The 16,165-nt window shown below is 37.2% G+C and overlaps 1 protein-coding gene across 4 annotated transcripts in view; it reads left to right on the top strand.

Moving 5' to 3' along the window:
• The window catches only part of Greb1l (GREB1 like retinoic acid receptor coactivator), a 258,809-nt gene that overhangs the window by 141,242 nt on the left and 101,402 nt on the right, over window positions 1-16,165 (top strand). For all 4 annotated transcript variants that reach the window (XM_070029460.1, XM_070029459.1, XM_070029463.1 and 1 more), the window contains 3 exons: window positions 14-173; window positions 497-694; window positions 10,650-10,826. In XM_070029460.1, the coding sequence (XP_069885561.1) occupies window positions 17-173; window positions 497-694; window positions 10,650-10,826 (532 nt within the window). In that variant the 5' untranslated portion in view covers window positions 14-16. The remainder of the gene's footprint in view (window positions 1-13; window positions 174-496; window positions 695-10,649; window positions 10,827-16,165) is intronic.

Genomic DNA, 16,165 nt, shown 5'->3' with positions numbered 1-16,165 from the left:
CTTGTCCATGTAGACCATGGGGAATTCATATGCTGGGCAACTGAAATCTGCTCGATTTGAAGAAGCACTCCACAACTCCATAGAAGCCTCTCTCCGATGTAGTAGTGTGGTGCCACGGCCAATTTTTTCCCAGCTCTATTTGGACCCTGACCAGCATCCTTTCCCATCTGCAGGTAAGATTCTCAATCACACATATTTCTAGACTCTTAAAAAAAAGTGGTAATTCTGAGTTTCAGGAGCTCTGAAATAAGTTAGGTTACTAATCTCCTTTCTGCAAATACATTATTCAGCACTGTGCTGGGTTTTTTCTGATTATTTTTCCAAAAGTATAATTTTTATTTTTATTTGTTGGGTTCGGTCGTGGGGCCTGAACTCTGGGGCTGGTTGCTGTCCTCAGCTCTTCAGCTCAAGGCTAGCGCTGTACCACTTGAGCCACAGCGCCAACCAAAAGTAAAATTTTTAAATTAAATTCTTTATCATTTCTTTGCTTACCCAGATGTCAAACCTAAAGTAGAGGATCTGGATAAAGATTTGGTACACCGCTACACTCAAAATGGCAGTCTGGATTTTTCGAACAATCTAACAGTTAATGACATGGAAGACGATGAAGATGATGAAGAAATGTCTGATTCAAACAGCCCTCCAATTCCCTATTCACAAAAACCTGCCCCAGAAGGATCTTGCACTACAGATGGTGGGTTTCACCTTTGTTTTCTTCTTTGCTATTTTCCCTCCCATTCTGTGTCTGGCCTGTACTAAGTAAGCATTCTATGTGGTGCTGGAGGCTTGGAAGTTAGTACTTATGGAAAGGAATGTATGATTATGTTCTTCACAGCATGATCTACAAGAGAGATAAGTATTGTCATTCATACTATAGAGACTGAGGTTCACAACTCAAGGGATGAATCCTTTATTCAGAGGGTCTGGGCAAAGAGATGTCTAGATACTGGTAGGAGATTTTTTCAGTACTCCATGTACTTTCTGCAAGAATGCTACTTTTGGGCTTAGGGCTATGGCTCAGTGGAAGATATTTGCTTAGCATGCTTGAAGTTCTGGATTTCATTCCTAGCACTGCAGTAAAAATAAAATGTTACTTAAGAACTTCTTAAGTGTTCTCTCTTGTTCTTTTTTCCATCTCTCTCCCTAAACAATAATAGAGATTATAAATGTAAATTTTTATCTATACAGGACAAAAAGGTAAATAGTTTGAAAGTCTCATTTTTCTCAACCTTGACTTTCAAGATTTTAGCCATACTTGTAATAAGAAAATGTTGTTTTCTAACATTTTTAGCATTTTATGGTTTTGATTCACAGCAAATCCTGTTCTCCCTGCCACTCAGTTTTTTTTAAAAAATGTTTGTCCTTAAGTAGTTGTACAAAAGAGTTGCCATTCAACAAAGGAGTCTATGAAAAACCGTCAGCATAATTACTACATAGGTTTTACTTTATCCAGAGTAGCCTGAGTGCACTTAAGTTACCTAGATTGGCATAGTTCAGGGGTGATGTCAATGCATGTAAATCTTGTAGAGAAATAGGGAGGAGGAAGGAACAAAAATCTCAGGACATTCTCCTTCCAAAGCCTAAAGTACAAGTAATTTGGAATAAACTAAATATTTACGTATAAAAAGAAAGAATTTACATCGCTGTAGAGTTTCATATTCTATTGACTTCTTTTTCCCCCTGAGGAATATGAAGACAAAATCTGCAAAACCTAAATAGTTCTGTGCCTTGTTTTCTTCAGTAGATACCATTGCTGCTCTTTCAATAAGGCTGGCCTCCATTTTGCTTCCAACTTAAGATTGCTTTATTTTTTGCCTACACTAAATTATTGGTATAATAATAGCCTTTAAGCCTGGAAATGTGGAGGAGGTGATCATATTATTTTTCGCCTACTTGCTTTATGGCCATTGGTATGCTTTCTATTAATTGAGTAGTCAACGCCTACCTGTATGTAACTAATAAGTACAAGTTGAAAACAGTGCTTTAAAATATTGTTGGATTCTCATTGAAAAGCTTATTAGATTGCAAGAATTAAATAGAATTGGAATAAAAAACAGGATAATTTTGAAATAATCAAAATGGAGGAGAGTTTTCACTACTTCTCTGTTCCCTAAGCATGCTTTTAGTTTGCTTGTTAGGTATCCTGTGCTGTGGTTATTTACAACTAGGTATGGAAAGGTGTTTAGTGCCCACCAAAATATAAAATCTGTGACCTAAAAATAGCAAGCAGTTCTCAAACTTTAAAACATAAGAACATGTGAAATATTTGAGAAGATAGTAATTATTTTAATGATAAAGAAAATATGTTGTTTCTAAGAACAAAGAACTGTCCATCCAAGTAAGAGATTGAAATTTCAAGACAATCTAAAAACACTAGTTAAGTCCTTTGCTTAGATTCCTATGTCAACTACTTGGCATTTTTATTATTACTGTCTTACTCAGTTTTCCCTTTTAAATCATCCAGAGGATGATATTTGAAATAAAAAGTAGCTTATAAACTGGAAGTTTTGCGTAGTTCTTTCAATTTGGTTAGTTCTATGTTCTAAGAATGTCTTGGTAGCAGCAAAAGGGAGAACAGCTCTAAAGTTTTTCTTTCAAAAAGTGGCATTGAAGTAGGGCAATGATTGACTGAACTTCTTGAGGCAAACCACCTTTCCTTCCTGGGAAATCCTCTGTTTACCTAAGGCTTAAAGAAAGGTAAAGCTTTTTTTTAGTGGCAATTTAGATAAGCAGATACTTAACACCTGTAGGGGTTACCATTCTGATGTAAATTTTGGTTGTTAATTTCTTATGTAAATTATTGCAATGGCCTGGGTCCCTATCCTGCTGGGAAGCTGTTGATTGTCTGAAGCGAGTGAAGGGTAACTAAGTTTTAGGCATCTAAATACTGATTTAATTACTTTAGTTTGTGTTTACAGCTGTTTCAGTAAACTTTTCCCTCCCTCTTTTGTTTACTCAGTTACCTTCAAGTTGGAGATAATTGGAGAATGCAAATCTGTCTCTGTGAAGTGAAAACCTTGGCTATTTTCTTAGAAAATGCAGATGAAGTTTATAATGAAGAGCCCTCTTTAACCCCATCCCCTTACACTTTTTAATTAAAACCATTTGCTATGCAGGAGTCTTGGTTAGAACAACATTTCAGCATTACTGCCAGAAAGTGAAATTATTTGGAAAAATGTTTGAAAATGAATTATCAGCATACACATCAAAACAGTTTATCTTTCCCTGTAAGGAACAGTCCTAGATTCTTCCTGAGCATGATCTTCTAGTAGTTTCTAAAGAATTATCACCTCAGCTTTTCACAATTATTTTAGATATAATTTTAGAATTGCCCTGTAGAGTAGTAACAAAGGTTTTCTTTTTAGTTTAGTTTTAGGTCTTAATAATTTGATGTCTTTATAATAGTGAGAATATAGAATTACTAATGTGATATTGAAATATTACGTTTAATGGGTCCTGGACCTACCAACTCTTCTTTACATACATATCTTATTTTCAGTTTTAAAAAAGATAAATATTAGCTGGGTGCTGGTGTCTCATACCTGTAATCCTAGCTACTCAGTTCAAAGCCAGCCTGGGCAGGAAAAGCTGTGAAATGCTTATCTCCAATAGACCACTAGAAAACTGGAAGTGGTTCCGTGGTTCAAGTGGTAGAGCGCTAACCTTGAGCTGAAGAACTGAGGGACAGCACTCAGTCCAGAGTTCAAGCTCCATGACTGACCAAAAAAAAAAAAGAGAGAGATAAATATTGCTCTTAGCACAATGCTTTTCTTTCTTGGGGATCTCTGATTATATGTATCAATGCTGAGCTGAGTTGTGACAATGAGAGCTTTGGGGAAATTCAGTAAATAGATGCCTACAATAAAATACCAAACCTGTGGCAAATAAATCTAGGAATGACCACAAATTTAAAAAACTTTTCCTGGATTTGTAACCATTTTTTGTCCTTGAATTGATTTCTTCCTGACCTGCTCTTAAATATAGCCTTTGCCTTCTCTTCTCTCCTACACTCTTTCTTCTTAAGAAGTGTTGTTTACGTTGGCAAGTAACTAGGAGGAAAGAAGATAAAATAGGACTGTTTTATTTATATAGCTGACTTCATGTTCAAGAAAAGTTTTAAATTTATGGAAAAATTAGAAAAGTAGTAGTTTCCATACATCCCCATAGTTCCTCCTATTAATATCTTAGTATAGTAGATATATTAAATTAAGGAACTACTCTTGATAAATTTAATTAAGTTTATAATAATTAATTTATAATCATCAATTTTATAATTTTAAGTCTGTGGTTTCTTTGGATAGTTTTTTTTTTTTTGGTCGGTCATGGGGGCTGAACTCTGAGCCGGGTGCTGTCCCTCTGCTCTTCAGCTCAAGACCAGCACCCTACCACTTGAGCCACAGTGCCACTTCCAGGTTTTTCCTGCTTATGTGGTACTGAGGAATTGAACCCAGGGCCTCATGCATGTGAGGCATGCACTCTACCACTGAACCAACTTCTAAGCCTCTTTGGATAGTTTTTGCCTAATGTCTTCCTTCTGCCTAAAGATTCCCTAGAATACTAAGTAGATTTAATTATTATGCTTCCCTAGGTATCTCTTAGCTGGGACATTTCCTAGATGTGTTTTATCATGCTAGCAGTTTTTGGGCTACTAGTCAGGTGTATAGTAGAAGACCCCTACTGGAATGTGGTATGTTTCTCCTGGTTAAACTGAGACTGGGTTTGGAGGTAAAGTGCCATTTTCATCACCTTAGAACATCAATGGATCTTGGGACTGTGAGTGTTGACCTTAGTCACCTGAACTGATGTTCTCCTCTCTTTTCCTCCCCAACTCTGCTATGGAAGGAAGAATGCCCAGCCCACACTGATGGAGCTCAGACTTAACCTCTATAATCTTGAGGGCCTTGTCTGAAATTTTACCTCCTGGGAATTCACCTCTTCTCCCCATATTTACTAATTTATTTGATTGTTTATTTATGTCATTATGGAATCATGTATATTTATTTTATGTTGGGATTGTAATCCAATGCTACTTCATTTTCTTACTCCAAGGCTTACAGTTTCAGATATTCAGATTCTTTCTGTTGATTCTTGTATCTCTTTTATATAGTTCCATTGTTATGGGACTGATTTTTTTTTTTTAATTTGCCAGTTCTGGGGCTTGAGCTCAGTGCTATCCTAGCCTCTTGGTGCTCAAAGCTAGTGATCTACCACTTCTGGCTTTTTCTGTTTATGTAGTACTGAGGAATTGAATCCAGGGCTTCATGCGTGTTAGGCAAGCACTGTACCTCTAAGCCACATTCCCAGCCTTATTTTTTGTTTTTATAAGGTAGGGAAATGTTTTCTTTTCACTGTCTTGAGCACCTACTGCAATAAGTTTTAAGAGAAAGCTAGAAAACATGCTTTTCACAAAATATAATATTTATTACTTTTGACCTCTAGGTGTCCTTATATATAGTAAATGGGAAACCTCAAAGCCTGAAATAGTAAAATGATTTGTTTCTCTTCATTTGAGTGGACTATGTACTTTTAATTTTGCCACAGAAATAACTCTGAAATAATTTTTGTCCCTAAAAAATTTGTTTTCTTCAGGCAGGCATTGTCCACATTGTGCCTTTTGTTTTGTTTTTATAGGTACCTAGCTAGGTTAGCCTGAAACCAAAATGATACTTTCCCTTCTTCATCGTGCTATTGCTGCACTGTGTTGTTTGAGAAATCTCATCAGAATTGTCTAGACATGGACTATCTTTGTGGCTTTCAAAAACTTGATCTTTCTTTCTTTCTTTTTTTTTTTTTTTTTTTTTTTTTGAGGCAGGATCTTGCCAGGTTGCTCAGGCTGACCTTGAACTCCTGGGCTCAAATAATCCTCCTGCCTCTCCCTCATAGATAGCTGAGACAGTTCCTAAATAAAATCTTCAGTTTTAGCAAGTATGAGATAGGTAGATGCTGACATAATTCATGGCTGTCAGTTGCTGGTATATCAAAGTACCCACAGAAAGCAGTCTGAAAGGTGCACAAAAAGTAGTAAGGTGGTTGAGTTAGAGATGTCTTTTCCCTTGAATGAGCAGAATGAGCATCTCACTGGCAGCTGAGACCTGGCTCAGGTCCCACTGTTTCTGGTTTCTGGGTATTTGACCTTGGGGCATTTTCTTAACCTTTCTGGGCCCTTTTCTCATTTACATATTAAAGAGATTAGAATAAGTTAATGTTCCCCAATCTTTGACTCACAAATCTCTTTTAGAAGTGCAGAAACTTTTGAACTCCTCAGGAATTTTAAAACTAATTCTGTTTTATTGCTGGATGGCCTGTGATAAAGACTTGATTTTGAGTAGAAAGTATTTCCTTTAGATTAGCACATTAATATATTTTTGAGATTCATGCTACATCAGAAAAATTGTTTAAGATTCAATAATTGCTGTTTGATTAACAAAGGAATGTTTTATTGAAAAGTTCAAAATAAGATATTTTATTTTGTTTTAGGGGAGCCAAATATATTTAAATATTTTACAGCATTTATAAAAGGCAAGGGGTTGAAGATATAATTCAGTGGTAGAGCATTGGTTTAGTATGCTCAAAGGCCTGGCAATCTAGCACCACCAAAAGGTAACAATAATAATAGAATAAATAAAAATAAAAATAAGTCAAAATCTACTTTTGTAGTACTAGAGATTGAAACCAGGGCCTTGTGGTTTACCACTGACTGTTACCCATAAATCTCCAAATGTACTCTTAACTGCAAAGTTTTGGTATTTCTGCAATTTAGGATTTAAAAGATACATGGGTTTCATTTTAATAATTTCTGCTTGTTTGCTGTGTGTTTTGAGAAAGTTTTAGACTGCTATATGCAGAAAACTTTTATTGAACTTGATAGTGTTTTGCTTATCATATGTGAAAAGCCAAACACATTTTTTAACTTATTTATTTAGTTATGTTATTTTATTTTATTATTAGTTGTGGGGCTTGAACTCTGGGCCTGGTCACTGTCTGTGAGCTCTTCAGCTCAAGGCGAGCACTCTACCAATTGAGCCACAGCACTACTTCCAGCTTTCTGGTGGTTAATTGGAGATAAGAATCTCACAGACTTTCCTATCCCAGCTGGCTTTGAACTGGGATCCTCAGATCTCAGCATTATAGGATTATAGGCCTGAGTCACTGGCTCCTGGCTTCCAAGCTCTTTTTTTTTGGGGGGGGGGGGGTAGTCCGGTCGTGGGGCCTGAACTCTGAGCCTGGGCGCTGTCCCTCAGCTCTTCAGCTCAAGGCTAGCGCTCTACCACTTGAGCCACAGCGCCACTTCCGGCTTTTTTTTTTTGCTTATGTGGTGCTGAGGAATCGAACCCAGGGCCTCAGGCATGCAAGGCAAGCACTCTACCACTGAGCCAACCTTCCTAGCCCCTCCAAACTTTTTTATAATCACTAAATTCCTTACCTTTGTAACATTAGATTTTTGTTGTTTTAGAAACATATTAATGGATTTATATAATCTTGTAAATCTGAAGAGTGAGTGTAGAGAATTAGTTTAACTTCCATATCTAGCCACAAGCATATTTAGGTACATTTGTACAATTAGTTTCTGCGTTAGTTAATACAACCAGTGTTTCCCTGAGCTTCCCATCTTTAACCAGTAGGCCCCATTATATTATAAATTAAGCAGTATATCAATATATGTATACAACTAAAAATCAAAACAGTTTGAAATTTTGTTATAGTCAAAAACATACAATGACATAGAGTTTGTCTGAATGAGTTATGAGCTCATTCAGCTTATTTCCATGAATCCTGCACATGTAGTTGGATGGAAGGTCCTTACCACATTCTACTTTTAAAAATGGGATCTAAGAATAATCAGTTCATTTTAAGAAACTGATAATGTTATCTATTTACGTTTCACTTATAATTTCCATTTCTCTTGGAGCAACTTCCTGAATCCCTGGAATTTGTCATAACTACTTGAGAAATGATCATCAGAAGATTCCATATAACTGTAATGTTCTAAAAAGCTTGTAATAAATTGTAAACTTGTGGTGTCCATCTAGCTACTCTTTCTTTTTTTTGGGGGGGGGGGTTCCGGTCATGGGGCCTGAACTCTGGGCCTGAGCGCTGTCCCTCAGCTCTTCAGCTCAAGGCTAGCACTCTACCACTTGAGCCACACAGCGCCACTTCTGGCTTTTTTTTCTGCTTAAGTGGTGCTGAGGAATTGAACCCAGGGCCTCATGCATGCAAGGCAAGCGCTCTACCACTGAGCCACCTTCCCAGGCCCCAGCTATTCTTTCTTATACAGTAGCTAAGTTGTAGAAATGTTGGATCACCATTTCAAGGAGCTTCCCAAAGCTCCTGTTTTCCTTTCCTAGGCAACCATAGACTTCTCATTATCCCTATACCTTTTGGAATGATATTTGAAATGTTTTGCCTTTTGTAGTAAGTCATACTTTTAATTAAGGTATTATATCCTGAGGGAAAAATTTTCAGGTTTATTGTCTATATGCAAATTAGAATTTCTTTGATTTAATGGTGCTCTTTTTAGTACTTTAAAATGCTTCCTAAATACTACTTTAGAATTTGACTAAAAAGTTTGTGTTCTCTTGGGATAATGTTTCATACCTGTAATCCTAGATACTAAGGATGCTGAGATCTGAGGAGTGTGGTTAGCCCATACAAGAAAGTCTGTGAGTTGTTTTTTTTGGGGGGGGAGAGAGGGGGACGGTCAGTCATAGGGCCTGAACTCTGGGCCTGGGAGCTCCCCCTCAGCTCTTCAGCTCAAGGCTAGCGCTCTACCACTTGAGCCAGAGGGCCACTTCTGGCTTTTTTTTGCCTATGTGGTGCTGAGGAATTGAACCCAGGGCCTCATACATGCAAGGCAATCACTCTACCATTGAGCCACCTTCCCTGCCTGAAGGTGTAGCTCAGGCTGGTCTCAAACTCAGGATCCTCCTGCCTCATCCTCCTCCTTTGATTATCGACATTTGCCACCACAGCAGTCTGCAATATTCTTATCTCCAATTAACTACCAACCCCAGTGCTAACACAAAAAAGAAAGAGAGAGAGGAAAGGAAGGAAGGAAGGAAGGAAGGAAGGAAGGAAGAAAGGAAGGAAGGAAGGAAGGAAGAAAGGAAGGAAGGAAGGAAAGAAGGAAGGAAAGAAGGGAGGGAGGAAAGAGAAAGAAAAAGGAAGGAAGGAGGGAGGGGAGGAAGAGAAGAAAGGGAGAAAGGGAAGGAGGGAGGGAAAGAAAAAGAAGGAAAGAAAGAAGAAAGAAGAGAAAGAGAGCAAGCCCATATTCATTCCTGACGGTTTTACCACTGAATTATAACTGCTCTAAGCTTTTCTTTTGCCAAAATGAATAGTATGCTTTTGTCTGTTCTTATGTGGCAAAATTCCCATGTTTTATATCATTGAATGTTACTGGACTCACATAACCTTTGGCAAGTTCTCTAACCTTTAAAGAGACTCAGTGTCTACATCTATGAAAAGAATTATATGATCCTACAAATTTTGAGAAAGTAGATATTCTATATAGTACAGTGTTCAAACTAGACCTGACTATTGGTAAGTACTTCACAAGTTTTAGCTCCCATCAATATCATCCTCATCAACTCCCAACTCCTAAACCTGTGAACACTATCCATTAAGGAGAGTACAAGAAGCGGAACTTTTCCAGAGGTTTCCATGCATCCCAAAACTGTAAACTGAATAATGAATATGGTTCACATATATAAATGGCTTACTGTTAAATAAATATAGATTTTATACTGAATAATAAAATGTAGATTCATTTTGAATGGTAAAAGAATTCATAGTAACTTGGATATATTTTTCTTTTATCATGGCCTTTAATGAAAGTTGAACTAGTTTTTGTTAAATGTTAAATGAGATCTACAAGCTTGAAATAGTGGGGCTCCATTGTCTTTATTGTTTGAGGATTTGTTATGTTGACTTTTTTTCAGTTCCATCACTTGCTTTTAAGGTTTGAAGACCCAGATCATATGGTAGATCTTTATGCACTACAGTTTCATACAATGGTTTGGTACAGTTTTTTTTTCTCATGTGTTTCACTGATTGTTTTCAATTGTCTATTGGCATCTAATCAAAATAATATGTGATTTAATGCTGGCAGAATCCAACATGGTTCTTCCCTACTTTCTTTTGGGTGGTGATGATGGTGCTATCCCCAGCTTTGTATGTGGAGTATCAGATAAACATTTCCCAACCTTACACATCTCCCCCAAATAGCATTTGTCATATAAACAATTCATCTATTGTTGGAAGTAACAAAACCCTATTGAAATTAGGTTAAGTAAAAATGAAGATAATTTGAATTAAATTAAAATGAAAGAAAAATTGCTCTGTGCACATAAAAATTATAAAAACTTGAAAGCTTTTTTAATGAAATTTTCAAAGTTTGTTGTCCATTTGCTATTGCCTTATTTGTCGATCAAAAGATAAAGAATTGTTGTGACCAAACCAGATAGAAATATCTTCTTTTAGTACCTTTCAACACAATTCAGAAGGGCATATAGGATAAATCTGTCTTCTGGTTGGAGTCCATAGGCCTTCCTTTTAGTCCTAGATGTGATTCCTGTAAATTACTATCCCCAGTGGGAAAATAAGAAAACATACCCCCCCAAATATTTTACTATTTCCTTTTTACTGCTTTCTAGGTTTTTGTCAAGCAGGAAAGGATTTGCGTTTGGTATCACTTTGTATGGAACAAATCGACATCCCAGCAGGATTCCTCCTGGTGGGGGCCAAATCTCCCAATCTTCCTGAACATATCCTAGTGTGTGCTGTAGACAAGCGATTCCTACCAGATGATAATGGGAAAAATGCACTTTTAGGTGAGTATTTCATGCCTGTAATATTACTTCTGGGCAGATGTTAAATGCAAGCTTATTTAAAATTACCACAGCATTAAAAAATACAGCTGGGCATAGAAGTTCCTACCTGTCAGTAATCCTAATATTGGGAGACTGAGACTAGAAGATCATGAATTCAAGGCCAACCTAGACTACATAGTAATTCTCTTGTCTCAAGCAAAATAAAATTATATGTATCTAACATTATATATTATGCATTTATTACATATTGTCATGTTATTTATTATAGTACATATTACATATATGATTTTATATAATTATATATAATATACATATAACTTGTGTATATCAGAATTAGTTGATACTTATGTAGTTTAGATCAATTTTTTTCTTTAAGCATTTAAAAAGTTAGTTTCACTGGTTATTGTCAAAATGTTTCCCTTAATTAAGAGGCAATTCTGACCAAATGTTATATTAACAGCATACAATTTGCCAAAAAATGATATTCTGGTGCTAAGAGTGTAGTTCAGTACTAGAGCACTACTTGTCTAGAAGGTACCAGGCCCTGAGTTCAATACCAGCACAAAACAATTTTTTGTAAAACAAAGTGCAACATACTCTATGTAGTCATTAATCTGAAACTTATGTCAACTCTCATTTATTTGGTGGATTTTCTACTCTGTAAGGTAGTTTTTCATTCTACCCACTATTCCTTTCTATACTTGACAGATATGATTCCTACTTTACTTTTAACATTAGTTCACCTAAAACAACTAGCAGTCTAGAAATGATAAGAAATATATAGTATTATCTCAGAACTGTTTGACTTTCTTGACTTACAATACTAGCATCTCCACAACATATTTTATATTTTTATATTTATGTTATATATTATATTTGTATATATTTTATATCTTTCATAATTTTGGGGGTCAATACTGGCGTTTAACTCAGAGCCTTGAGTTTGTTAGGCAAGTGCCTACCACTTGAGCTACACTTCTAGTTCTTTTTGCTCTTAGTTATTTTTCAGATAGGACTGGCTTTATACCTTGATTCTCTTATTTATGCTACCTGAGTAGTTAGAATTATAGATATGCACGACTATACCCAGCATCCTTTGTTGAGCTGGGGTCTTGCTAACTTTTGTCTGAACTTTAGTCCTCCAGATCTCAGTCTCCCAGGTAGGGGGAATTGTGAACACTGCACCCAGCCCATCAATCACTATCTTAAGTCAGAAGGTGACTCTGTGCATGCCTTTTGAAGGCTTCTTAAATTGTAGTCTAGAGCCCTCATGATTCTGGCTCGTAGGAAAAGAAGTGACAATTTCCATGTTTCATAAATCCCACAAAAATATGTTTACTTATTCTTTAAGTGAAATTGAGTATATAGTTTAATATATGTTTAATGATAAAGCTTATGCGCTGCCCCAAATTACCAGAGAAAGTTCACCTACTCAATTTGTTCATTCATTCATTCAATACTATTTTCGCAAAATGTGCTGGATATGAGAAACAATGCATAGTAGAGTGCTTGCCTAGCACGCATGAAGCCTTGGGTTCAATTTCTTAGTACCACATAAACAGAAAAAGCCAGAAGTGGTGCTGTGGCTCAAGTGGTAGAGCGCTAGCCTTGAGCAAAAGAAGCTCAGGGACAGTGCATAGACCCTGAGTTCAAGACCCAGGACTGGAAAAATAAATAAATAAATAATGCTGCACTATGACTTGGAGGCACCAAAATTATAAGGCACAATCCTTTCTTTCACAGAACTTACAAGTTGGTAGTATAAAACTGTTGTGGCATTTTTAGCATTTTTAAAACCTTACAATCTATTGAAATAAATCAAGGTCAGCTCTGACTAGACACTGAAAAAGAAAACAATCATAATCCCTTTTTGGTCAATGATTCTTGCACAACTAGGGGAATTCTGTTATAATACATCATGGAAAGACACAGAAAATACCATCAGAATAGTATACTACGTAGTCCTCTGTGTGTGTGTGTATATGTGTGTGTGTGTGTGTGTGTGCGCGCGCGCGCACGCGTGCACGCACATGCATTCATCCTGGGGCTTGAATTCAGGGCCTAGTTGCTGTCTCTGAGCTTTTGTGTTCACTCAGTCTAGTGCTCTACCACTTGGGCCACAACTCCACTTCTCAGTTTTAGGTGATTAGTTGGAGATAAGACTTTCCTGCTTGGGCTGGTTATGAACAATGATCTTAGATCTTGCCTCCTGAGAAGCCAGGGCTATAGACTTGAGCCACTAGTGTCTTCTCAAATTCCTTTATAATCAGCAATCTGACACAATATCCATAGACTATGGAACCAGAACTGAACTTAAGTCCCAGATTTAAGCTAGGTGAGGTGGCTTCCATCTGTAATCCTAGCACTTGGAAGGTTCAGGCAAGAAGATTGTGACCCCGCTCTCTCTGTCTGCCTACATCTACCTATCTAGATAAGATTTACCAGCTAGTATTTTAGGAACTTGAAGTAGATTAAGAACTTGAAGTCTCAGATTTCTCATCTACAAAAAGGGGCCAATAATAGCTATCTTTCATGCTCTAAAAATGAGATGAGCTGTTTATAAGGCACCCACCTTGCATAACCTGGCACATTTTTCTTTCTAAGTATAAATGGACATAATGTTTCACTAGTCACTTCTCCACAGAAAAATATATAGTACAACAGTATTGTAGAAGGTTTTTCTTGGATCAGTGCATTGGTGAGATTTTTACATGTCCAGTACTATATTATCTAAAAACAGTTTTTACTTATGATAGAAGTTTTAGTATGCACTAAGAGAATTTATTTTATTTTATTTTATTTTATTTTATTTTATTTGTCGGTCATAGGGCCTGAACTCTAAGCCTGGGCGCTGTCCCTGAGCTCTTCAGCTCAAGGCTAGAACCCTACCACTTGAGCCACAGTGCCACTAACGGCTTTTTCTCCTTATGTGGTGCTGAAGAATTGAACCCAGGGCCTCATGCATGCAAGGCAAGCACTCTACCACTGAGCTACCTTCCCAGCCCCTAAAGAATTTGTTTTTTAAAAATTCAAGTATTCTGGGACTCTTGTGCACTTCAGTATCAATTTTTCTAAAACTTGGTTAAAGCATGCTGATTTCAAAGGCTGTAGGAAAATCGATTTAAAATTATACTCATCTATTTGGCAGTGCACATGCTCCAAATCTAACATGCGATTGGAAGACTTGACCACCAGGAAAACTAGAAATGTAATTCAGGTATAAGAGATGGAACTTTTCATTACTGATATAGCAAGAGCTTTGAAAAGGTACTATTTCTTGTGAGCTAAGGCTAATCATGCTGAAACCACACAAGAGTAGTCACAACTAACTGTGGTGGAATTTAACTCTTTCATATGTTAGCTGTCATCGTTAACATGGAGGTTCTTTTTGCAGATGGTGCAGGCAAGTGCTTCTTTCACATTTGCTTTTTATCTTAGAGAATATTCACAAAGGAAAAGATAAAAAATGAAGCCCAACCTCACTAGCTATTCATTCAGATGAAACTAGTCATTTCAGAATTACCTGGACCTACCACATATACCTTATTTTTCAGCCCTGTTCTTAATTATTTCAGGTGAAAACCTCTTATAGCTTTCTTTTTCTGTTTGGCTGAGGTACACCTATCTCACAGATCAAGCAGTTTTTCATCAGGAATCACTTGAGATGTAAGTTCTACAAGGGCAGGGGCTTCATCTTATTGTTCAGTACTGATATATAGTACCTGAAACAGTGACTGATACACTGTAGAGAATAAGTGTTTATTGGATGGGTGGATCAATGAGTTTAGGAACTTAGTGAATTAGACAGTCATTGACAACTTTTGGCAGGGCCCACTGGCTTCAAGATATTGAGAACTGTGCAAATATTTTCCAATATAATCCATCTGAATTATAAAATTATGTTGTTCCTTTCTTATAAAGTAACAGTAATAAATTATTAGTTCTATGTAGTTGACTAGAGATTATGATTATCTCTTTTTTTACCTTGTTTCTGATTTTATTATTTTTTTTAATTTTTTATTGTAAAGATACTATACAGAGGGTTACAGTTACATGAGCAAGGTAATGAGTACACTTCCTATTGAGCATTGTTACCCCCTCCATTGTTTTCCCCCTACCATCCCTTTCTGATTATCTCTTTAGTATGACTTATTTTCTAATGCTGAACAAAATGACTGACATAAAAATAGGTACTCAATAAATAATTGTTGAATGAATAGTAATAAAGTGGCCTGCATATTTATAGATAATTTGAATTGATTGTTAGCATTCTAAAATGAGGACATTGTAAGATATTCTCTTTAATCCTGTGATGTTTCTCTTTTCTCCTTATCATTGTTAATTATATACCAGGTTGGTTTAGGGATTTGAAAAGAGTGTCACTTCAGTGAATTTATTTTCAGTTAGTTATTTATATATAGATAGATTGTCTTTATACACTATGGAATGCCGCTTTTTTGGGGGGGGGTGTCCAGTCGTGGGGCCTGAACTCTGGGCCTGGGCGCTGTCCCTCAGCTCTTCAGCTCAAGGCTAGCATTCTACCACTTGAGCCACAGCACCATGTCTGGCTTTTTTCCTTTTTGCTTATGTGGTGCTGGGGAATCGAACCCAGGGCCTCATGCATGCAAGGCAAGTGCTCTGCCACTGAGCCACCTTCCCAGCCCGGAATGCCACCTTTTTATCTTCAACTGTTGTCCTGTTCATCTGTAGACTTCAAATATGTTTTGTTCTCATCAGAAACAACCAAAGGAACTTACTGTTACTTCCAGCCTATTCCTTTGTACATCAAGGGGGACTGAAATGCTGGTTTTCAATAAAGCAAAACATTGCTCTGTGTGCACACATATGTGTGTGTGCATGCATGCACACACGCACACACATGCACCAGTACTGGAGCTTGAATTTAGGGCCTTAAGTTCTGACTCCACGCTCATGACTGGCACTCTACAACTTGAGCCATGCCTCCAGCAATGTCTTATTCTCCCTATTTCATCTATCTTCTCTATCTTACACCTCCTGTTTGAACCAGACCATTAAAAGTCTTATTTTGGCTGGGCGCTGGTGGCTCACGCCTGTAATCCTAGCTACTCAGGAGGCTGAGATCTGAGGATCGCGGTTCAAAGCCAGCCCGGGCAGGAGAGACCATGAGACTCCTATCTCCAATAAACCACCAGAAAACCGGAAGTGGTGCTGTAGCTCAAGTGGTAGAGCGCTCGCCTTGAGCTGAAGAGCTGAGGGACAGCGCCCAGGCCCAGAGTTCAAGCCCTACGACCGACAAAAAAAAAAAAAAAAAGAAAAGTCTTATTTTGTTTGAGTACTCTGGGTAAGGAGTTGCTCAA

Source organism: Dipodomys merriami, unplaced genomic scaffold (genome assembly GCF_024711535.1).
Source record: "Dipodomys merriami isolate MVZ:Mamm:240054 unplaced genomic scaffold, mDipMer1.0.p SCAF_2, whole genome shotgun sequence".
NCBI lineage: Eukaryota > Metazoa > Chordata > Mammalia > Rodentia > Heteromyidae > Dipodomys > Dipodomys merriami.
Note: the sequence above shows the minus strand (reverse complement) of the source record. Positions and strands in the feature narration are given on the sequence as shown.